We start from the raw sequence: 25,456 nt of genomic DNA, 5'->3' as shown, positions 1-25,456 counted from the left end.
AGTGGAAACTAAAAAGATTTGTCTGTGTGCTGAGGAACAAACGGAAGGGAAGAAGGGGGAAGCAGAGCTGAGCTGTGAATTCTACAAAGGTTATTATTTCATTCAAAGACATACATCTTGGAATCCCTAATCAGCTTGTCCCTTCAGAAACTTGTCATAGAAGGCAGTAATAAATCATTCATGCATTCACTCAGTCATTCACTTCCTGAGTCCCACTGAGAGCTGTCTAGCTGGAGACTGCTGTGAATGTACACAAGAGTGAAAATACAAGTGAGTTATGTAACAAACTAATCATACAGGAGATGTCCTGTATGATGGCAATAGCAGCATTAAAACTGTTCAAGGAAAAAAATATAATTCAGTATGAATCTAAAGAAATAAACCCTTGTAGTCAACATGACCAAAAAGGTTGACAAAACTATAAAATATTATTTTAATATTCCTCTACAGGGTCCTCCATCTGGAAAGAAACTAAAAAGAACATACACAGGAACTACAACACATTCATATTCTGCTTTATCCAATGTAATCTCCATCTCCATAGACAGTAGTACATGTCTGATGGAAACACATACATTCCAAGGTCATAAATGTTATGAGCTAATAGATCAAAATTAGGAGGAACATTTGCAAAATGTATTTGGAACTTTGCCATGGAGCAGAGCCTGCTGAAGTACCCACTGATATCCTCTCTCTTTCAATAAAAACCATAGAGCATAACTTACTTCCATTTAGCAGCTGTCTAGCTATTAGGGAATGCAAGGTTTGAAGTGACTTCCTGTTTACTGGAGTTCACTTTCTTTGGATATTGCTATCACAGGAACAATAGAATTTATGTGGTTTAATTAGTATCTTTGGACTTCAACCAACATTTTAGTAGGTTTCCTTAAATCTCTGGAATTTGATTTTTAAGTTCACAAACCTTTCCCAGCTCTTCAACAAAACAACAGCAGATTGCCACAAGAGCAGTTTTATGTAGTAACTAAAGATAGCTGAGGTGCATAGAGTTCAGTGACAAGTGTTCATGAGCAGGAAAGCTCCTTCAGGAGCTATCTGCCTCTTGTAGTTGAATATGCATCTATTACACAAACCTGAACTAAGCACACAACTGTGTATTTCTGCCCAGATTCACTTATACATACAAAAACCAAAAAATTGGCAACATAGTGGTAGAATTTTAGAGGAAAGGGAGATATTTATGTGACAGATTTAAAAAAAAAAATTTCCTGGGTAAAAAGAAAAATCCTGGGTCAGAAATTCAAATCTGTTTTGTGATTGTGGATCACTGTTTATATAATATTTATAAACAGAAATATATACCATCACAATAGCATATTTATTATGAAAATATTCAATACTGTTATTCTTCTATCACTTTAAAAGGGATTAGGGAGATAATCTCATTTCTAAATAGATGGACAAAATGATACATTTTCCTTTCACTTTCTGAAGAACACATATCTTGAGTCTTATAGATTGTCAAGATTAAAATCTTTTGTGGAGATCCTTTTAAAGATGTTTTTAAAACCTTTGCATTGTGCGGTTTTGGAGTACAAAACTGTGCAGGTATTCCTATAAACAAACAGCTCTCAAAGTTTTCTAAATGAATCAGTATGAAGATAACTTCTCAGAGTAATATTGGACCCCAGAATTAACTCACCTGACTTTTGTTTTCCATACGTTTTCCCATGTATTTGTTTCGTCTGTTAGGAAGGTTTTAAATATGCCAGCAACACAACATACAACACAACACTGGGACTGCTGGCAAAGCTGAGCAATAAAAGGAAAATGAGATTTACAGTAGCTGCACCATTTACTTTTACTATGAAACAGAGAGGCATTACCAGGCTACGTGCTATAAACTCAGATGTTCAGAGATTTCTGGGCCTGTCCCCATGCTGTGCACCTCTGCCAGAAAACTGTGGTTTCAATTCTCATTTGCAATGTCAAGTGATTGTATAAATTAACATGGCACAGAATGGTAGGAATATCTGCTGAGTTTGTGACTATGGTATCAGCTAAAAAGTCTGATTCTAATAAAAATAACAGAGTAAATATGCAGGAGACTTCATGTCATAAGTCCATTGATCAGAAGTGCAAGAGAGGATAACAAAAATTCCCTAAATATTTGAGCAAACCTTCACTTCTTATACTGGTTATGGAACAACTGACCAACCTGACAGAAATCAAAATTAAATTCATGCCCCTGCATACACAGGAATAAGGCATCAAAGAAGCACTTACAGCTGGAGAATATCAGAGGACAGGAGTGTTCATCCATGGGGAAGTTGTGCAGCTGCAGCTGGCACTCAGCATTGATGGTAAGCCTGTGAAGAAACCAAGAGTCTGTTACTGTGTGCCAGTACAGGCAACAGCCAGAGGAGGAGGCAGGGTAACCTTAAGCATCATGCAAGAATGGATTTGATATCCATAAGTAAGGCTTGAAAGGAAAGAACCATATTTGCAGATTGTTCGGTGGCTATTTATACAAAACAACGATAATTATCTTTAATAATTTCAGACACATCATCAAGACTTTCTGGATCCCAGGAAATCTGTGCAATATGTGTTTCTCTAGACAATTCATCATAGAAGGTTCTGGGATGAAAACAACTGTTCTTTACAAAAATAACAGGAAATATGGCTCATGTTGTATGCAATTCCACAAAATCTGTACTTCAGAGGGAAACTTATAAAAATATTCTCCATGTGTACTTATAGTGTGAACTTAAAATTCTTTCAATTTCTTCAGGCTCCCTCTCCAAAACCTAATAAATCTCTACATGCCATTCTTATCGTACAGATGCAGCAAACAGATAAGCAGAAACATCTCCATCCCTACTTGAATGCTGGTTTTACATGACATCCCTAAAACAAAGTATGCTATGAACACAGCCAATTTTAAAATTACTGATAAAAATCAATAATCTTCAGTCTAATAGCCTACAAAGTGAATGTACTTACTCAGGGAAATTGAATTAAGTGCTAGTTTATTGTACAGTCTTTTTAAAAAATGCTACATAGTTTCATGACAATTAATGCATGTGGGCTATGTGGGTTTTTCCTTTTGGAAACTAAATAAAAAGATTAAAAATTTTATGGTGAAAGGTTTGTGTCTCAGATATAGGATGGCACAGAGAAAAACTGTCTTGGAACAGGTCACCTGTGAGGAATTTCATTACTGTAGTAAATTGCCCTTATTATTAAATGATTGCACTGCCACTGGAAGAGGATTTGCAGTGTTGCAGCAGGAGGGCATTCACACCCTAAAAGGGGCAGGGAAGAAGATGGAGAGGTAAGGAGCATGACTGTACCTTGTACACTTCCTCCTGTACACATAACACCCATCAACACCTGACAGCACCAGGGCATACACTAGCTACCTCTTCCATGTCATTCCAATCGTGACACTTAGATAAATTTGGCTTGAACTACACAGTGTTAACAATGATCATTCCAACAGCTTTTCCTGTTTAAAAATGAGGTCAACCTGATAGATCAAAAAGGACTCAAAACATCTTTCACAAACTAGAAATGCTCATTCCAATGGGTCAAGTATTAACATACTTTTAGCTGGTTTAGACAAATTTTGTAGTCCATTTGACAAATAGTTTCTTTAGTGAGAGGTACGTAAGTCTAACTACTATTATTATGTAGATACTTGGCCTGAAATACTGAAACAGATCTTAATAGAAAAAAAACCCAACCAAATAAATAATCAAAATCTCCTGAGGGAAAAAAACCCCAATAACCCAACCAAGAGAATATTGGAGCTGACACCTTAATCCCCAAACTCTTCAGCTAACGACAACTGCAATAAGCAAGAGCTCTTCACAGTAGAGCAATCCTAAGAAGGAAAGGGCACTAAAAATATCAGCAGCTTTTCCAGATGTTTATTTCCTTTCCTAATGTTTTCCAAAGACTTTGCATTGGAGCCCGAGAGCAGCTGCAAGTGTGATCAGCCCTCTCAGGTGCACTGAGAGGGCTGAACACAATCACAGAAGAAAATGTAGCGTGAAAGGCACATCTCTGAAACAGTTTCCCTTGTGGAACATGGCTTATGGCAAAACTCCCTTCTGAACATCTCATCTCTTCCACAAGTAAACACATATTTTGATTCCACAGGCTTTTTAAAATGCAAATATATACAGTATTTCTAATACCATATAGTCGATTTTATCACAAATATTAGAAAACTGTAAAAGCCTTTCCTCCAGCAATTCACCCTTGTGATGAGATGTGACAGACTATCTTTCAGCATGACTTATTTGAAGAATCAAGTATTGGCATTAGCATGAATCTAAAAATGCTTTATCCAACCCTGCATCTAACTCCGATCAAAAAGGCTTTTGACAGGTTTTATGGGACTACATATTCCCGATTTTATTACAAGTACTAAAAAGCCCAGCTTGTCCAATTTAGACAGACTTATTTCCTATTTCTCAAGGTCGCGTTCATAGAAAGACAAGACTTTGTTTTTTAAACTTGGCAGTACTTATGCCTGAATAATTAAATATTTGCAAAGCATGGCCACATACACATCAGGAAGAAAACAGCAGAGGAGAGCAAAGATATTGCTGAAAATTACTCTTACTACACCAGATCTGGGAGAAGCTTTCAGCCCTGCACCTTGCCAAGTGCTCACCTGAGGGTGTACAAGATCTTGCCATCATTCCAAATGCGGAGGAGCTGGTTGGGGGTGGTGATCCAGTGGGCCTCTGCTGTCTTTGAGTTACGAAATATCGTGTCTGGGATCCAGATCAAGCCAACCATGTTGCTGTTCAGAGTCAGTATCTTCATGGTGCTGTTGAAACGAAGACGGCTGTCTGTCCACGTCTGGGCAAAAAATATATCAATTTGATATTCCTGCAAAGAAAGCATAATACATCAATTGAAATCAGTTCCACATTTCTCACTATTTGGTATTTGATTAGGTCTGTTCCGGTGTAGATCAACAGGGTATGTTCTGGCCAATGGAGCTGTGTTTTCTTTTTCTACTGCCTTAGGAATACTTTTTTTCCATTTTTTCACCCTTTTTTTTTAATATCTAGCTGCTTAATGAAACATGCTAAACATCTCACTTCCATTAGTCCTGTGCTATAACAATTTCAGCATTAGCATATTCTTTTTCATTGTCTCTGAAGTGTCACAGCTAGAAGGTATAATTTACAGAGACTTTGTCATAGAACCCATAAGAGACATGAAAGATGAACAGGACCAACAGACATAAGCTAGAGAATGGTAAATTCCCCTGATTATAGCGATGCTTTTTAGGGAACAAGTTGTGTAAATGCAATAAAATAATTTTTCCATTTGCTACCAATTATTCAGCCACGCTTTCTCAGGCCACACTGCAGTAGAATGAAAAGGCAGGCATGAGCTCCTTTTACAGACCCTGATTCTAAGAGCTGAACACTCATCCCTGAATATGCTAATACCTTAATTTATATGAAATTTGTCCTTCCATTTACTCCATGTTTTACTATTCTGTTTCTGTAGGTAAGCCATCATAGTACATATAAATGCAGAAATTAAAGTACACATGGACGACAAAATTATACAGGTGAACATACAAACACAATGGTTTATGCATTTAAGACCCCATGGAAGAAATTGTATTTTAATTTTGTATTTGAATTGTGAATTCAAGCCACTGGAGGCTGGAAAAGGTCATGCTACATCTGCTTGTGTTCCTCTTCCTCTTTTCAAAGACTGAAAAATGAATAATAGACTGCTCTATTTTTGAACTTCAGGGAAACATCCTTCTGAGTCTGCCATGCAATACCCTCCCAATACCACAGGGCTGGCTCTGACAGGGATGACGTTTGCTGATGTGGCACAAAGTGTGTGCTCTACAACAGGGGCTAATACAGGGCTTGGGAATAATCCAAAGGAAAACATCTCTTTAGGACCCCTGGTAGATGCACTCCCAGTATATCTGAATAAAGGCTAATTAGGGCTGTATGTAAAGTCTAGTATGTCTTTGACCACCCCGAGTTTGCTTTTATTTCACTTCTTTCTGGCTATGGTTTCAATGCAGTATTATTGCATTTTTTTCTTTATAGACAGTTAGTAGAGCTTGCAGTCTGAATTGAGGACAGTGTTTTTACTAAGAGCCACCTGTTTCTCCTGTGCTATTACATTTTTGGCAGGCCATCCCTTCAAAGCTGATGTTATAACACCAGGAAACCCAATTCACTGGCACTGTAATCCAAGTCCAAAACACACTCTGGGCCCCACATCTCTAGATGATAAATGATCAAAAGGTGCATAAGTGGCACTAGCAGGTATCCAAACACCAGATAGTAGATCACCTCAGGAATTAAAGCCTAGCCACCAAAGGCAATAAAGACCATTTTCCTTCATAGCTCATCTCACTACTATTTCTCATTGTATTATTAGCTTTAGTTTTGCAGGAAAGATGACAGATTTGAATCTGAAGAGACTTTTCTTTCATAATGGATGACATCTCCACAGATTTGAGGCATGTAATGTAATGTACACAGTGTACCTCTGTTATTCAGAAAGAACATCCTTAATGCACCAGGTTTTAGATGTCAGAGCACTGATGTTCTTTTTTTAAGTCAACTGCATTTAGCCTTTGAAAGTCTAGTGACAAGTATTTGGCACATTCAGCTTCTGTAGAGAGGAATATGCCAGACATGTCTATGGGTTTCTCCAAATGCTGAGTGAGTAGAGTTGCTTTTCCTAGCCCACATGTGAGAATCTGTATTTATAGAACCAAAGACCGTTTGTGTACAGCTGGCTAATGACAGTGCCGTCTTTTCACAGGATAAGTTTTTGCATGATATTCACATTTGAGCTTATTTTATATGAATGCTTCATTTTGACTAAATTTAGGAGTAACCATATTTCTTTTCTAGTATATCATGCATATTTAATGATTTTTAGGATTTAAGGTATTCAGGATTTCTACCCTGCCAAAAGACAGGAAAGACCCTGAGCTCCTTAATACATTACCATGAGAAGGTACTGCAGCTACATCTGAGCGAAGTGGGCCCCAGGAGCAGTGTAAATGTAACATTGTGGTTTCTATTCCAGTAAACCACTCTGGCTAAATGGATTACATCAGCCTAGAAACAGGGTCATGCTAACACCACTGCCCAACTCCTGTTCTGCATCTTTGTTATTTATTGCTGCCACCAATGATCATTATTCAAAATACCTGTAGAATGGGTCACTCCATTTCCCTTAATAAAAAAATTTCAACTCAAATTAAATGGTTCCCAGATCTTCTAGAGTTAATTAGTTCTGAAAAAAACCTTCATTTTTCTTTTGGCAAACTGAGATGATAAAAAAAAAAAGCAGCATTTTTAAAAGAAAAGTCATTAAAGTTGAAGTTAGTTGCATTGACTTTTTAAACACTTTAACCCTATTTTTAAAAAAAAATTAAAGTATTTACAGTCCTCAGTCAGAACATAAAAATTACAAAACCAATTTTTTTTCCAGGAAAAATAAACACACACTTCCATTTAATATCTGAATTGAGATTCTCACCATTAATCCCTTTTGGAAGTGAATGTTATATCAGTACATCCCTTACATTAATCTTTGGAATTTCTTCAGTCTTTAACCAAGCAAATAAGTCACTTTTGAAGTTGGCACTCAATTCTCCACTTCTAATGGTTCCAACTCTATGCATATTTCAGAAAATTACCTCTATCTTCACTGACAACAGATACTCCATTCCCAGTGAAGGCAACAGCTCCCATACGCTGTTTTGCACAGAGCTGGTACACTGTGATCTCCAGCACACAGCATCCAACAAGAAACTGCCAGAAGAAAGGTCTCTATGTTGGTTTTACAGACAGGTCAATATCATATGATAAAAGAAAATAATACTCTTCCTTTTCTAGCTAATACCTGCCATTTTAGATCTTTACAAAACACAGTGATTGCACTTAGAGAGTTCAGACAGGACATCAGGTTTCAGTGATGTGATGTCTCACATGAAACAACATCCTAGGACTCTAAAAATATTCTTCATGTTCTGTTCTACCAATGCTCATTATGTCTGTTTATTTATTGCATCAGTAATTTTGTTAATAATCTTCCAATTCTTCCTTCTCCCCTTTTCTTTTTTTTCCTGGCAGCAACTATTGACTGCTACAATGAACACAGAAAGAAGTGAAAAACAGCAACATTTTAAACAAGGTTTCTTCCCAGCAGCAAAAAAGGTAAAACATGTTCTACAAGAAATATTGAGGTCATGTACAGAAAAGTGTTCTGTCACTAAGCCTTCTTGTCTTAATAGCACCTAGTTTGCCATGCTACCTAAACAGACCCAAGATTTTCCTACTTTTTCCATATATTCACAGAGTGCCTGGATGCATTCACTCCAGAGCAGCCAAACTTTGAAAAAGGCATTCATTTCCCACGAAAACTCAATCAGTTTATTTGTATTTTGTTTGATTGTATGAAAATACAGAGCCTCATTTCAGGCAGCTACAGAGTATCTTTGTGTGAAATGTCTTTTTGTTTTTCTTTTTTACTCCCCAGTGTTGCACAGCTACTTATGAGCAAAGAATTTCTCATGGGTACATTTTTTTGCAAATGTAACCTTAAATGAATGCATTACCTTATATATTTCATCGTGTAAAGAGACAGATTGTCCTACTTGGAAGACTTTGCAAGAAACATTTAGTATCATCTTAAAATTATAAGGGACATTTTGTCACTGAAAACCTCTGCATCACCTCCTATGAGGTTCTCTTTGAAAATGGGATCGTAATTTGACACCTGACAATGCTCACATAGCTTCCAAAAGTAACTCCTAAAACCAAGAAAGCATATTAGGGCTTTTTTACCTGCACAGTATGCAAGTAATTGTTTCATGTAGAACATTTCTTCCCATTCAAATTGTATAAATTCTTTAAATCTGTAACATTGGCTGAGAGAAATGACTGAATGAGATGAGGAAAATTAGATGGTATTTTCCTGTTCTATGGTTATGTAGGGAACAAGAAATTAAAGACAATTTTACCTACTTGATTTTCAGTGATTTTTGGACAGAAGCTATAACCCAGATTTAGCAACAGTATTACCTGAAAATAGCTGCAGATAGTCAAAGTTCCAACTACTTGATTTCAGCTTTATTTTTTTCACATTTTCAAATATTCCTAATGTGGTTTCATTAGTACTTTGAAAATAATCAAGAGTCAGCACTGAATTATTTGCCCTTCAACTGTGTAGGAATGATTAATGATTGTGAACACCTTGAAAATGCCATTGTCTAAGTTATCTGTAGTCACAGAGAAAAATACATTCTTTTCAACCAAGTCTTCAATTGTTTTCTCAGTCAAAAGAGTAGCTAACCTGCTGTTGGTAATACATGGAGCTTTTCTCCTATCACAATGTCTCCTTTTAATTCTGAAAAATATGATGTAATAGGCTGTCACAGTCAGGTAATGGATGCAAATGACTACGGATAAACAGTGTGGTATTCCTTTGTTGCTTCTGCCGAAGCCTTCTCATTTTTTCTGCATTTCCAAAATTCTTCACAATAACAGCAACAACAATGTCAAGAATCCTGTCCTTGGAAAAAATGCAAGAATTTCTTGCATGATACTTTTCAGGTTTTTACTGCTGCCAACTAGACTCTTTTTGCTTTTAGTTTTAACTTTTTTCATTTTAGAACCTCTATCTTGATTGGTGATAGAGTGAGACTGTAAATCATTAAAGCTGCTACTGGCATTTGTGTGAGGCTGGTAATCAACTAAAAATAGTGACATAATTAGGGTCCAGTTTATAGTACAATAATTCTGTGCCCTCCCACACCCCTTGTATAACATGCCAGCACACCACAACACACCACAAACATTGTCTGTAGAAGCTTGGAACTACTCTAATAAACTGTGTAAGGGATAAAATCTCCTTTAGCTACCAAAAGGCTGGACTTCACTGAAGTGGGAAATCCCATTTGGAAGTCTAAAACTGTTCTGGAAATAAAAACTTTGCTGTTATATTTCAGCCTAAACCATTCAGTAAGAAGTATGCTTAAAAAATGAATAATGGTTGAGTCTGTTATGTACAAAATGTCATAGAAATGTTAAGTATTATGTTTTAAAAGGGAACATGGGAAGGGGCTGTTCAGGGAAACAGGAGAGACATGGGAGCAAATCTCTAAAGACTGGGAGTCTCCCCCTTATTGCACACAGCCATAGACCACAGGTAAACACACAGGAATGTTCTTTCTTTATGCCCCTGTCACGCTTGGCTTAGAAGTACAAAGGGAAGGGTTTGAGATATTGTGTTTTCATAGAAAATGTCCCAAATACTAAAGCAATGCTCATTATGTCTGTTTATTTATTCTGCAATCTGATGCACTTGAGAACATTAAAAGTGAGTAATCTCTTAGGAGTTCAAAGGTGATTTTCAATAAAAGCATATTTTTTCCAGCCCAGCTCACCACTAAAAGAAAAGTTCAATGACTGATTCACCTGCCTGTTTATTTGTGTGACAAACAAGTGCAAGAGTAAATACTCCCTGAAATGAGTATGGATATATAAATACTCCCTGGATATATAATGGATATATAAATGGATATATATATGGATATATAAATACTCCCTGGAATGAGTGGTTCCCTCTTCCTGAACCAGTACATTCACATGTCTGATATCAAAACACAGAGAATTCTCTTGAGCACAGGCCACCTTCAGCTTCCCTGATTTATTGCATTTTACCCTGGGCTAGAGTGAGGAGAAAATTGTCCTCTGTCCATCTTATGAACAGACTTTTGATAATTTGAAGAGGTACCTTGATCATACCTATTTTTGGTATTGATGGAAATAAGTAGCTCCACAGCAGCTGCCACACAATGTGTGCTGATTATTGATCAGATTGCATGCTGTATAGATTGTGAAAAGTCAGGAACTATGGTGATCTCAGGAGACCTCTAGAAGGCTTAAAATGTTAAGCTTTAATGTAAACCTTAATAGTACTGCTTGACAGCTTCTGCTTGGGTTTGCACCCTGTGTGCAACATGCATTTTAATTTTAAGAACTGGTTAAAAGCTCTCAGATATCCTGTGGAAAGGAACTAAAAGTTCTACCAATGGAAACCTACATTCTCATTTTGTGGAAATAGTGCAGAAAGAAATAAATTATATTTGCTGTAGAAAACACAGTAAAATAGTGCACTTCATATGCAGGGTACATTCAAAACTCTTGCGGTACCAAGACCAACACAAGCCTTCCGTGAAGACAATAATTCTCACACAGGTCCTGAAAGTTTGCCTTGCTTCCAGCAGAGCTTGGGATGAGTGGAGTAGCACCATTAGAGCTGCCTGTCACTTTTCCTGGAGTATCTGCCAGGCTGGAGCTTTGTGTTTCCAGAGGCTGCCCAGGAGTTAATGGGGGTGTATTTACTTCCCACAATATACAACACTGGGTTTGTTGCCTAACAGACAGCATAGCAGGAATCATCTTCCCATTCTCCACCAGTTTACTTTGTTTCCACTCTCTGTGCTCCTGCTCCCTTTCCAGAACCTAATTCCTAATAGCCTCTATTGAGAGTGGAAGAGTGGGCAACATATTCCCACTTCTGGATTTTTTCTCTTCTTAATCTGAATTTATCTTTCCCATCAGTGTTAAGGCTTTACCTCCAAAAGACAGTCAAAAGAAAGAGATTAAAGATTAGTTTTACAGTAGTAGTAAAATATATAAGTTTGAAAACTTTCCAAACTGTTTTATGTATAGAAAGGCTTTCAATAACTTGCTCTTTTTTTTTGAGAATTTGCTTTGGTACTTTCACACTGTTACAAGCATCATGGTTCCATGGGCAAAACACAGCGGAAGAAGCAAATTCAAAATTGAGATTGTCACCACAAATGTAAGGGCTAATCTAGTTAGAAAAATCAAAATATTTTAGCAAGCAGCACCAATCATCTCCATAGCTGAATGCTTTGAGTCAAAAAAAAAAAAAGCTATTCTCATCACTGACTCAGTAGGAATGTTGGGGCAAGAAGGATGGAAGCTCACCTTCTTCACTGTAGTATTGCCTCCTGCCTGCTTCAGAATGTTATTTCTCTGATGATTTTCTGCTATTATAAAGAGGGAAAGACATCTAACTTCACACAAGAAACAAAGTATGCAAGTATCATATAGCACTTCCTTTCCCTGAGAAAACACTTGTCTGTCTCCCTCTGCCTATTTTGGCTCTTTGGAGGCTAGCTTTAGCCCTTCTTCATTCCAGATAAATTCTTCCATTCAGTTACAGGAAGAGCTGGAGATTTTTGGCTTGGCCCATCCCCTGACATCTCTTTGAGACTTCTCTTCACTCCACATTGATGGATTATCTCTTCTGCTTCAATCAATCATTTCACAGTCAGCAACAGAGCATGAAATTAGAAATGATGCATTTCAGAAAATCAGCTGTAGCTCTGTTCTCTCCCCTTTTGGTGGAAGACTTTTTAAGTATTGCCACTTCCCACTTCCTTTTGGAGCCTTTTGTTGGGTTCTGTTGCTATTAAAGCATTCCCAAAGACATCCTGATTGCTATGATCATGCCACAATTGCATTTCCACAGCCTGTTCTCTTGGTGTGTCAGGGTTCATGTCCTGTTGCAGACTGTGCCTGATGAGAAGCTTTGCCTTTGATGAGACATAACTGTATATGCTTAAAATTGGTCTGCTTTAGAAAAGAGGTATCCAAAGCATGCAAAGAAGTGCAGGGGATGCACATGGCAGCGTGCAGACTTTTCACCTCTGTTAACTGGTGAGCACTGTTACTCAAAATGCTAATCAGAGTAGTCCTTCCTAAGAAGATTGCTGCTGGAAGGAACAATGTTTTTTGGGACTGACAGAGAAAGTACAGTGCTCACTCTGACCTGCAATTTAAGGCTTTACTACTAAGACAGCAGTTGGGATGGAGAGAGAGAGAGAGAGAGAGACTAAAAATGCATAACTGAAGAAACTGAGGTTGTTAACTTAAGAATTCAGTAACATAAATGCACAAGGACAAGCTTAACTCCTGTGGAAATAGTAAAGAAATAAAAATTAATAATCCCTGATCAGAAGAAACAAAGAAAGAAAATTAGGAGACTGTGAATATATGTTAATGGCTGTACCTAATATAATAAAGTACATTATCAATGTCTCCTAAGAATGCCTGATATCTGAAAAATTTATAAAATTATAAAGGTACTCAATAGTATTTACATATTACAATAGAAGACTTACTGACTTTATAAACATAGTTTTTGAGGCATGACCTTATTCAAAACAGAACCTAAACTATACTTTTCACAAAAAATAAATGCATTCTCAAAGACTGCACACAAAACCACAAAAAGATTTTATGCTCATAGTCTCTGTATGAAACAGATTTTTTAACTGGAAAGAGTGCCTTTTAACCTAAGAAGTGAAAGAATATTTTGAAATGTCTTTTATGCCATCAGGAACCTAGGAAAGGAGAGGTTACCATGATGTTTTCACACTTACTGTCACTCTTAGCACAAGAACAGTTGTAAAGAAATGGGAGACAGGGCAGTCATGAAAAAGCAGACACTCAGAGTAGAGGGTCAGGTACAGTGATGGTCTCACACAGAATTCTGAGTGAGAGAAAAGATGGTAAGGAATACTTTTTAAGGAGGCAGATGGGAAGATCAGGTAGGTAAAAGTCTTGTTCTAGCTGCTCTCTTCCAGAGGCACTTTCAGGGCACCTCCCGAGGCCATGTTATACCTTAAGATCCCACATGCCACTCCACTAAAGAACCCAAATGTCCCAGAAAGTTGCACTCTTACAACACCATGGTTGGGAAACAAAAAAATTACAACCTCTTTTTCTCAGAAGCTGAGATATTGAGGGCATTCATGTCTTCTCCAAGATGCAGGAAAGCTACAGCTCATCTGGAATATTTTACCATCTCAAACCATCATGCCACGCATCACCGAACACTTTCAAGGATCAAAATACATAAATACAATCCTGCATTTGATCGAAACAAACCCTAACTCAGTGATTGTATCCCCACAGCTGAATAAAGAGAGACTACACACATAGCTCAAGCACCACACACCCAGTCATTCACTTCACTTTACTGCCAGCTGAATTCCTTGCACTTCTGCTCCCAAGGCAAATGTGCCACAGAGGCAGCTAAAACTAAAAAAATGTAGACATACACCAGTTGGTGCCACTCAGTCTTGGGGACAAGTATTGGTCCCTGGATATCTTTGATTTAGCAGAATAGACATACCCAGGTCACAAAGTCTAAATTTATTACAACATAATAGGATCCAAAAGGAGAGTTTAAAATTCTGGATGACAGAAATCAGGGAAATAAATGAAGCCACAGCAAGCAGGGGAGTTATATCCCATATCCACGGGATGTGAATAGGTGTTACTCTAATTAAACAAAATGATGCACAAAAAAGCCAACTGTGCACAAAGTAGCAGAAAAAAAAGCTCATCTGTAAAAGCCCTAATTTGCATATGAGGGAAATGCAAATGTTTAACTGCTCTAAAAATAAGATGAGTGTTTTGCCACGTAGGCACAAGAGGATGGTCTGTAATGAGTCTGTGTACAAACCTTTCTTGCTCTTGGCCTCCAAAGGAGCCAGGACAGCCCTGCACCCTGTGAACTGCTGGCTCAGGTGAAACCAGAGCCTTCTCTGCTTCTGCACTACTGGGAGCATGCTTTGAGAGGAGGCTGAGACTTCATGTGCAAAATACAGAGCCCATAAGACTGGGCTAGCTGCCCTAGTAGGCTGAGCCCAGCCTTCCCACATTTCTGAGCCTAAGAGCACTCCAAATCACAGCCCACCTCTTCAAAGGAAAACACAGCAGGTAAACGTGTGCATGCTTCACCTAGGCTTCACAACAGAAGCAAAGAGGCTTTTTCATAGGATAAGTATCTTGGGGTTGATCCTTGCCTCAGCCGCTTTGATCTCTTTTTATGGCCAACTCCAAGGCCCTGAGCTCCAGTGATCCAAGCCATACCTCCTCCCAAATCTTCTTGTATTATGTGGTTTGACACCCAGAATTAGTTTTGCCACGCCATAAAACCCATCTTTTCAAGCCAAATTCCAATTCCTCCTTGATTTCAGTCCATTCTTTTTTGATGTGAGACTTATTGAAACACCTATTGACATTGGTAATTCTTCACTGTCCCTATTCAGGGCACAAGGGACACCAGATGAAACAGTAGATGGCTGATTGCCATTCACTGGGCCCTGCAATGATTGAAATTTCAGGAGTTCAGGTTGTTCCTATCAGTTTTACATGAGCACATTCCTCTTATGTTCACAAATGCCATCACTCACCAGTTGGGGAAATTTTAAAGAAAATTACCAGAAAATATGATTAAGGGGGAAAAAAAGAAAAAATTAAAAGAACCCAAACAAGAAATGTTAAGATCTGTCTTGCAAAGCTCATTGGGGAAAATGAAATATAGTCCTGAAAAGATGTGCAAAACAAACTCACACCTTAAATCAGCATGTTTTCTAGTACTTCATTATTAATTCCTGATATTGGCACACAGCTTTTTACACTATATTAGAAAGAATAAGAAGGAATTCTGCTACAACTTGTGACCCATGAAAAGAGATAATTATGGGTGTAGCTTGTGTGGGAAAAAATGCTTTATATCCCACATACATTCACTTTTGAACTAGAAATGAAATAGTTAATGTAAATAGATGGTAACATTAGCACCCTCGATATGCTGTGCCCAAATCCCCCAGCACCAAGCAGGTAATTTTACATAAGGGCAGCTGCATCTCAACCCAGGGGAGGAAGGCACTTCATCTGTTGCCATGGTAACACTGCCACTCCCCCATCCCCCTTTGCTCCCCCACCCTCGGCTGGTCCCCTCCCTGTTGCTATGGTAACCACCTGACATCAGTCCCAGCTCCTCCCAGCCCTGCATCCCCTCCCTGGGCCCCCCCCCGTCCTTCAGCCATCAGCTGAGGGGACACACTGACATGGGCAGCTGGGAACTGAACCAGGGAGACACAGGGAAAGCACTGTTCCAGAGTCACAAGAGCTTGTGCAGGATCTGTTTGTTTTGTTTGGATGGACTTACAGAGGGATGTGCTACAGGGGAAAATCATGGGGTCAATATAATGTTTGTATGCAGTGTTCTGTGCTCCATGGACCCAGGCTGACCCTTTGATCACAAGTGTATGTCACTTTCTATTATTTAATGACCAAAACAATAATATTGACGCAGTCACATTTCTCTGACTCATGTCTTTTGGATTATTCAGTCAGCATTTTTTCCTTTCTGAATACTGTCCTTAAATTGGGAGAGGTTTTATTACTACTTCTGTTTTGTTTTTCTTTTTCCCAATTTCAGCTTAAGCAAGACGGAAAGAAATGTTTTGCTTAGAATCTTGCAGTATTTCTTCCTGAATCCTGCTAAAACTTCTCCAGCCTTGAACACTTTCCACTGCTAAGATATAGACCTGGTAAGCTTCCCAGCATAAGTTTTCTGAACCTTTCTTAATGACTTCAAACTGGCCCAGATTAATAAAGCTTCTTTCACTAGAAGAATAGGACAAGTCTTTCATGGTCTATCCTTTTGTTGAGTTGTAGCAGACAACTGGAAGTACAGCAAGAAGACATGTGAAAGTCCAAGGGCTAACAGTAATCTCCATTTTTACCAGATATCAATACAGATTCACACTTCCTCACCTGAACATCTCTAAACTCGTAGCAAGAGAGAAAAACTAAGATCTAATTCAACAAAAATTACCCCAGTACAGGAAGAAAGAGATGTCTTTTCTATGGCAATTTTCTATTTTACTGTTGTTCTCCAAAATAGATTTCATAATGCCCAGCTGTGAAGCGCTTCATGTAAAAATTTATAATATAAATTTCAGCTGCCTATGAAAGAGAAAAGTTATTATTGCAGTTTTAATACCAAAACACTAGTTCATTGGGAACAACATGAAAGAAGTGGACATGCTTTTTTGGTAATGAAATCCTCCATAAATCCTTACTTTTTCATTTCCTAGCATAAGAGTAAAAAGGAAAACAAAAGACTCAAAGTACAAACTGCTGGAAGCAGATTTTTCTCATTCTCAAAATGTGGAATGAAAGACATGAGAAAGATGGTTGAAATTGCTCTGGAGGAAATAACTGAGTGAAAAATTAACTAAAGAATGTGAGAATTCTTGAAAGCAGCTATTGAACAACTGAATTTTTAATTATGCATTTTTTAAAAAGTGAACATCAGGCCCAGTTGATAAATACATACATGTGTCAGCTGCCATTACAGTGAACAAAGCTTGAGAAGCAAGCCTAACACAGTTTATATATTTTTCCAAACTCATAAAGATGAATACTCATCAGAGCTGGAAACTGGCCACCTGCTGCAACTTTGTTCATTTGGTTCAGCAACCTTCATAATTAAGTGGCATTACCAGCTTGGGAGAAATAAGTGATCAAATATGAAACCAAAGCATTTTCTCAGCTGATCCTTTATTTGAGTTTCTTTTCATCATTTTCTTATTACAATACACAGATGTAGGAGTGCATAACAGCAACCATAGGAACTCTTCTACCTGACATTAATGTTCTTTGATAATAAGCTGACACTAATTACTCTGCAAGTGAGAAAAAAAACAACTTCTAATCCTACAAAATTAAAAATTAAAAGCATCCAAGGGACAACTTTGGACAGTTGCCAGTGGTCAATGAATCTAAAATTAAAGAAAACTGAGCACGATTATGTTTTAAAGAATGAAGACTAAATGTATAACTGATGCTTCTTTCCAAGCATGAAAATCTTCATCCAGATAAGGGTCAACAAAGGTAGGCAGACATTCCTCAAAACATTTATTTACTCAAATCATATGAACCATAAGTTCAGGGGAAAAACTCAGCAAAGCTCTGACCAAAAATGCTGAGGTGCTTCAAAAAACTAAAATGCCTAAAGGTGTGTTATGGAGCAAACTCAGCAGATTTTGCTGCTGGATGGCAGCACATTGCACACCTTCTGTTGAAGATATATCAATGTGTCACCAGAAAGATTAGTTTCACAGATCCAGAAGATCAAGACAAAAATATTCCTTTGACTGCAATATACAGCTTCTTGTAAAGTTAGCCAAACAGTGAAACAAGAACAAGAGTTTATGCAACTCACATTAGACAATTACTGGATGAAAAGGAAAAATATCATGCTAAAGCTTTGTCCTTCTATCTTAGCTCTCCAATCCTGTCTAAGTCAAGCTCTGACTTCTATTCTCCCAAAGATATTTATGGCTATCCAAAAGTCAATGCTCTAAAACATGTCCTTTCCATTAAATGTAATTTCTGTTAATTTAGGTACCCCAGAAATCAGAATTGTGCCCATTATAAATACTGAAATCTGAAAAAAATTCAGAATTTTCCTGGTGTTTGTGTGTCAGTCAAGTGCATGAATTATGCTCCCAGAGAGGTCTGATTTATGCCCAAGCCTGGAGTGAATGTCACAGCTCTTCAGACCTCTCATTTAAATTTGGCAGGCATTGCAGTAGATCAGGAAATGTAGCAGGAAAAGAGCACGTTTGCATCACACCTTGAAAATTTCCATACTATTTTAGCAGTCAATTGTTTCTCATAAGAAAAAAATTTAAAAAAAGGCAATTTAAGCCAGTTGAATAACTATATTTGACAGTGGTCAATCACATTTTTATTGGGAAAACCAAAGAAACTAGAAATAAAGGCACAAAGCTGAAGCGTCATTAAAATATTTGTGCGGAGGAGAATTCTGAAGTAGATAAAAGATAACGTAATCAAATGGCAAAGGCCCAAACTGATCCAGATGAATAGCAAGCAAACACAAGTCAATGACCAAAGTGTAACACCTGCTGCCAGAGCCAGCTTTGATGCAAGAAGTGTATTATTAATCTAAAGCATTATCTCCATTCCTATCAGAGACCCAAATATTTAATCTATTAATCACAATTCCTGCCAAAAATATTTTTATATATGAACCCAAGTGACATGTACTCCACACACTATTGTATAAATAAGGTTTATAATGAACATTAGGAACTTCATGGACAACTCAGCATAAGGCTGCTCTAAATTATACACCCAGAAGGATAATGCTAAAAGCCTCAAATTTATGAGGTAAATAAGGTTCTCTTTAGATAAATTTATCAGAAAATGCAGTTCTATTATGTAACTAAGAGTTTCTATATCAAAATCATTTTGGTATATTGTAGGTGAAGTTCCTAATGTCAACAAACAATATGGGATCTGACTTGTCTCATTATAGAAATCTATTTTCAGTACATATACCAAAAGCAATATCAGAGTCAAGTAAATGACTCAGACCAACTTTTTAATTATTGTTTTCATTCCAGTCAAAAAAAGTACAGCCATTTCTAAGTATGAAGTTATGATCACAACATAATCTTATTTAACATTACAAAAAAGTAAGTTTTGCAAAATTCCTGAAAGAAATTATTGCCTCAAGAACACAAAAGTCACAACAAGGGCAGCTTTGGCTGAGAAATCATACCTTTATGTATGTTGAAAATTTGCCCAAACTGTGACAAAAAGAAAACAATCAAACAGTAAACACATGTCACAGTCTATATATTCTTGTAAACAATTTCTAGATTTTTGCAGCTAAATTTCGCAAAGAATCTATCAAAATAGACAATTTTCTCTGTTGACAGTATGCAGGACTTTCTTTGTAATCATTGCTCTGCATTGCTGAGGCCCCAATGACAGAGCAAAAAGGAAATATCCTATCTCTTCCTACCTCCACATTCTTTTATTTCCATGTGCAGAGGGTGGAGGACAGATTACACCTTAGCAGAACCCAGCAAAACTTCATTGCCATCTTCCCAAGGAGGTGAATGAGAAAATGAGAAAAATAACTTGACCAGAAATTTCTATTAACTTCTGAGTTACACAATTTCACTGAGACCCTTGCATGACAATATGCATGCCAGCAGATATTCACTCTTTGCTATTTGCAGTGGAATATGGCATGATGAAATCACTGTGACTGTGCATGCAAATGTTCCAAAATACATGTGTTGTTGAAGGTAAATACCGAGTTTTATAGCAAGAAAGCAACAAATCTGATAAATTAAACTGAGCAAAATACTGATGAATGAGTTCGTGGTTCTGACAAATGTTAGGAAAATAAGAACAAAGATAGGGTCTGAAGAAGTGTTTGAGAAAAATTGTACCAGTTTTGGATTTACACAGTCAAGAATTTCTATCAGAAAATGTACAAGTAAATTATACAAGTGGTGCTTTCTTTATTCTTTCTTTATGCTTTTGCAATTTTTAATTCTACCTGATTTCAAACATTGTGCAGATCACTGTAACCTAAACAGGAACTAGAAAAATTGCAAAATTTATCTCAAGACTGCAGTCCAGGCTTGCCTCTCACTAGAGATCTTCCTTTTCATTTTATCAGTTGAAGATAAAACAGTTAGTATGACATTTTACACTATCACATTATCAGAATTCATGTATTTGACAGTGGCACCTCTATGCTAAAATCAAGCTCTGGCTCAAGCAAAAGCTAAAGTGCTGTTTCAGAGCTCAGTCTGGAAAAGAACATGTGCACACCTTCAAATCCCACTGAAATTTGCAGAAGTGCAGTGCCCTTAAATGCTTCCAAAGTTTGCACAAACTCATACCTCGAACTGGTAATGAAATGATGCAGAGATTGGTCAGGAAAAGGAGATGATGATGGCAGAAGAGCAGGACCCACCAGTGCCAAGGGACTGCCAGGTGTGACTGCAGAGCCCCTCTGGGTAATCCTTGATGAGTCAGAGTGACTGGGAAAAGTGTCCAACGACTGGAGAAAAGCAAATGTCATTCCCACCACCAAGGCGAGCAGGAAGAAGGTGACTACAGCCTCACCTCTGTCCCTGAAAAGGCGATGTAGCAGCTAGTCCTGGAAGTACTTCTAGGCATAGGAATGACATGTTTTTTTGATTTTCTGTCATTTTATGATTATCAACTAAGATTTTTTGATTTATGAATTTTCAGGAACAGTTTATCTTCCACTACAGAGCTGCTGTTTCATTTCTTATTGTCTTAGATTCCTAAAGGTTAAAGAACATACCAGGTGTTGTAGTTCTCTGTGTCTGTGCAAAGAGAAGGAAGAGTCACATTTCACCTGATTGAAGAGTGATCACATCCTGAAAAACACTGCCAGTGTCATACTAATTGTTTCCCTTTCTCTCACAGAATATGGGTTTGTCCACCTCAAAATATTTAATTTCATGAAGATCAGCTATAGTAAGTATAATAAGTAATATATATTTGAAACAGCTTTTTTTTTTGGTTTTTTTTTTTTGGTTTGGTTTTTTTTTTTTTTTTTTTGCAGTACAGCTTTGCAAAAATCCCACAAAACAACCAAAAACATCTCAGGTGTAACATCATCCTCCATATGCTCAGTGCAGCTCTTTGCTTTGGGACAGACAGGCGATACAGGCATGTCAACTTAGTGAAACGTTTCATGTGTCAAAATTATTTTCCTGTATCTCTTGCCAAAAAGGATTTAAAATGTCAGTTCTGCTGAGATGGCAGCTTGGTATAAAATGAGGAAGACAGCCTAAGTGTTTTGGTTTCCTACATGTACCATATGTATTTTTGATGTAACAAGTACAATGATTTCAAAGAATTACATAATGATTTCTGACATTAGGATCTTCATATCAATCAGTACATTTAGAAAAAATAAATCACTATGGTAGGCATTAAAAACCTATTTAAAGTACAAAATACATGTCTCAGAATCAAACATGACTTTTTTTACCTTAAGAAACACTGCCACCTTCTTTAGGCAGTGCCTACACCTGCCTTTGCAAAAGCAGTGTTATCTCTGAAATAGTTAATGTTTGATACATTTTCCTGCTGCCCCTTGTTAGGTTTACTCCAAGAATTCACTTTAGTGCCGCAAATTAGAACTGCTCTGTTGCAGAAGTGCCAGCTGGGACAAAAAAATTGTTATCAGACTGATTAATCAATTATACAAAAGGTCTGCTTATCCTGTAAAAGGCAGTCTCCAGAAGATCCTTCCAAATTATCAGTTATGGGACCTCTGCACAGGTCCCTTTAAAAGAAGGGCAGAGGTTTTTAAATGGACATCTCTAGAAAGATTTGGGAAAACATTATAACTCACTTCAAACCATATTTGGCACAATGGATGTGAGTTACCCAGTGGAAATTACTTCTCCTTTTCAATTAGGAGCTTTGAAATACTGCTCTGCACATGATTACTTTTTCAACAGCACTGCTATACTTGTAAAGTCTGTGGCTGAAGAGCATCTCACTGCAGAGTGCCTGAGCATCTGTTGCCAACTGTGCATGGCAGATGAAAGTTGAGAACAGAGATAATTACAAGATGGCAGCATTATATCATTACTTTTTTTGTATAAGAGACGAACAAAAATACCATCCAGAAACAGTAAAAATATTTTTGTGACCAAAACCTCAATATCTGAACTTTTTTCACATAAAATAATATCTTTGCTTATAGCATCACGAACTCTTCTCATATGTTCAAGAACAAAGATCTCCTTGTTCTTAATTCCCCCATTGTACCAGGAAGACATAAATTAATCTCATTCAAATATGACACAGTTTAATAGTATCAGAGCAACATCAGTTAAACTGTGTACCAGCTGCCCAGCTACATTGTTAGGTTGCCTTTTCTCCAAAATTCTACCAGAAGACTATTTTTCAGTTAAAAAACCTAGAAAGCCAAAAATCTCCATCCCAACACAAAAAAACAACCATCAAAAAAAACCCCAACTCTTTAGATTCTCCTTAACAAAGAAGGACTGCTTGAGTAAAAACTCTTAATCCACATCTTCTGTCCAGAGTGTTCAAATTCTCACAGAATATTTATATATAGCTCTATTCATGGAGACGGACAGATTTTGCTGATACGATAGGAATAGAAAAATTACTGAAACTACTCATACCATAGAGCTAATTGATATTTTGTTTTGGCTGGAAATAGCATGAAAGTTGCAGGAAGAGATGTTGAACTACATACTATGACATTAAAACTATAATAGAGTTATGATTACTGCAGTTGCCATTTGAATGCTGCCATTTAGCTACACAAGTGTTTAACCAAGGCCCTGTTTATATTCTCCTAATATATTTCTAAAATAAGACACTGCTGTTTGATGCAAGCATCATTTTCCCTATGAGCTTCCTGGAAAATGTTTAATTGTAAATCTGTGATCAGTGTTTCCAGGCTTTGCTGCCTGCCCGTAGGTCCTATAGCAACAGTTCAACACCCTTTAAGAGTCCTGCTTTTCAGAGTTTTGAGACATCAACACAACCCATGAAAAGCAATTGCTGATAACTCACATAAAATTTAAACATACTTTTGAAGACTAGAATATGCAGCTGGCTGCATAACTATGATGGCATTTGCCAAAATTTTGCACCTAAGTTAATTTTTTTGTTTTATTATAATAAATATAATAATTCCAAATTTAATATGGAATACTATAATATAATTCCAAATAACATGTGGAATAATTCAACTTTCTACAGGAAGCAGGTATTTCATGGTGTTTCTTTGGAATCTTTACTCCATTTGGACACAGATATGAAGAGAAGTCTAGAAAGTATCCTGGAATTTTACTGTTTGGGTTATAGTTCTCAGCTGGACTAACAAATAGCACAGAACTCTATGCATTTTAAAGGTGGCAAGTGTATTGCATTAAATGACCCAGAGAGTAAACCACTAGGCAGAGCCCCACCAAGGACAAGAAAAGCAAATCACAAAACAGCAGCTCCCCTGCTCACCAAGGAATAGCAGCACTGTGGGAAAAGTGGGGCAATCAATGAAGCACTTTGACAGCCCTAAGGCCTGATTAAGTCCTGCTAGGTGTGGTAAAAGCCCACGACTCTCACTCATGACTGGGAACACCTGAGTTCACAGCAGGAGTGTTTCCTGCAGGAGAAAGCCCATGCAAGCTTCCTCAGCTGCAGTAGAGCAGCAGGGAGAAAAGGGCTTGAAGGAGATTGTCCTTGTGTTACAGGAACTCTCAGTCACAGAAAAACAGAGTGGTCCTCATGGAAAATCTGTGACTGCAAACCACAATATCCCACTTTAAGTCCTTCTAAACAGAAAGCATCAGCCAGTGAGGTCAGTCATATATTAATGTATAATACTGCCATTTGCCAGGCACACAGTGGTTACTAAGGAAAAAAACATCTTCCATTAAATATTTCACTGGAGTGTAATACCAAGTTTTCACTGTATTTGAAAAAGCTGCAGCAATAGGCATCAATACAGGTCTGAGTTACTCAGGCTTTATCCCCCACTTTAAACACTGACATCTCCTCAGAGCAGTATCCTGCTCCCTCTTAAATTCCTATGCTACATTCCTTTCTCATTTTTGATGTCTGATTAGCTTAAGGATTTATCTGATTCTGAATTACGATAGAAAGAGTATATTTTTAAGTACAAGCCATGACTTCATGGAGCTTGTTATCAGAGCAGGACTCACCGCCATTAAGACTTATATCTTGGAACTGTTTATCTCTGTGAAAGAAGCATGTTGAATTAGGAAATTAGATCATGAAGAGCCTCACTGGTCTCATTCAGAACTATATTTCACATGTGTGTATGTCAGTGCCTCTGCTCAAATATCATTGTACAGTTAGCCAGACTTGGCCAAAAATTATATTATCCAATAATTTCAAAGCTCTAAGGTATTAAATACTGTATTCATCATGAATCAGTAAGAAAAAAAAATCAAAATAGCAGAATCATTCACAAAGAAAAATATCCCAAAATATTTTTTTCACTTTCAAGATATCGTCTGTCCATAAAAATCTTATTTTGAAGCATTAAAAATCTGTCAGGTACACTGAAAAACCTGGTGGTATTTTGACTGAACTTAATTTTTTTAAAAAGCCTTTTTCCATCATAAGGCCTTGATTTAGTTGAATTAGCATTTTCCAGTAGAACATTTCTATGAGAAAATTTTAGCCCTGGCCTTAGGAAGGAACTTATCAACATATTATTATTAACTTATTTGTTTGTGAAATGAAAACTTGCAAGTTCACTTGCAGTAAAAGTAGAAGCTGGGTGAGATTGACATCTTCCATAAAACAGAAACATCACCCATTTATCCATCCAACCTACTGCAATCACTGTGTCAAACTGTACACAGGTTGTACAGGTGGTACCAGGACTTTCCAGCAGACAACACCTCCGTGCCATCCAGCCACAGCCTAGCAGAGAAAGCAGTAATTCAGAAGCTTGGTACGTTAGTGTCAAATAACCATTTCTGTACTTCTAGAGCAAAATGTGAATCATTACATTCTGTAAGCCAGTACACACTAGGAAATTATTTTCCTTCATTCTAACCACTCTAAGAGCAGAGGGGTGTTGTCATCTTATTGCAGGGGCTCCATACTGTTGTCTCCTATCACAAAAGTTCCACACCTTCTTGGGGTTTCTCGTGGGCAGCTCCTCCGAGCACTGACTCTTTCTCCTT

The 25,456-nt window shown here is 37.4% G+C and overlaps 1 protein-coding gene across 1 annotated transcript in view; it reads right to left on the bottom strand.

Annotated features, from left to right (window-relative positions):
* Positions 1-433: 433 nt before the first annotated feature.
* Positions 434-25,456, bottom strand: part of GABRG3 (gamma-aminobutyric acid type A receptor subunit gamma3) — a 155,986-nt gene continuing 130,963 nt past the window's right edge. The window contains exons 4-6 of the mRNA XM_071429970.1: positions 4,646-4,866; positions 2,245-2,327; positions 434-471 (exon numbers count right to left, since the gene is read on the bottom strand). Of these exons, the coding sequence (XP_071286071.1) occupies positions 434-471; positions 2,245-2,327; positions 4,646-4,866 (342 nt within the window). The remainder of the gene's footprint in view (positions 472-2,244; positions 2,328-4,645; positions 4,867-25,456) is intronic.

The sequence above is a fragment of the Agelaius tricolor genome, unplaced genomic scaffold (genome assembly GCF_023055355.1).
Source record: "Agelaius tricolor isolate 1412-34295 unplaced genomic scaffold, bAgeTri1.0.p SCAF_7, whole genome shotgun sequence".
In the NCBI taxonomy this organism is placed as follows: Eukaryota; Metazoa; Chordata; class Aves; order Passeriformes; family Icteridae; genus Agelaius; species Agelaius tricolor.
The sequence above is the reverse complement of the archived record's forward strand: the minus strand, read 5'-3'. Positions and strand labels throughout refer to the sequence as shown.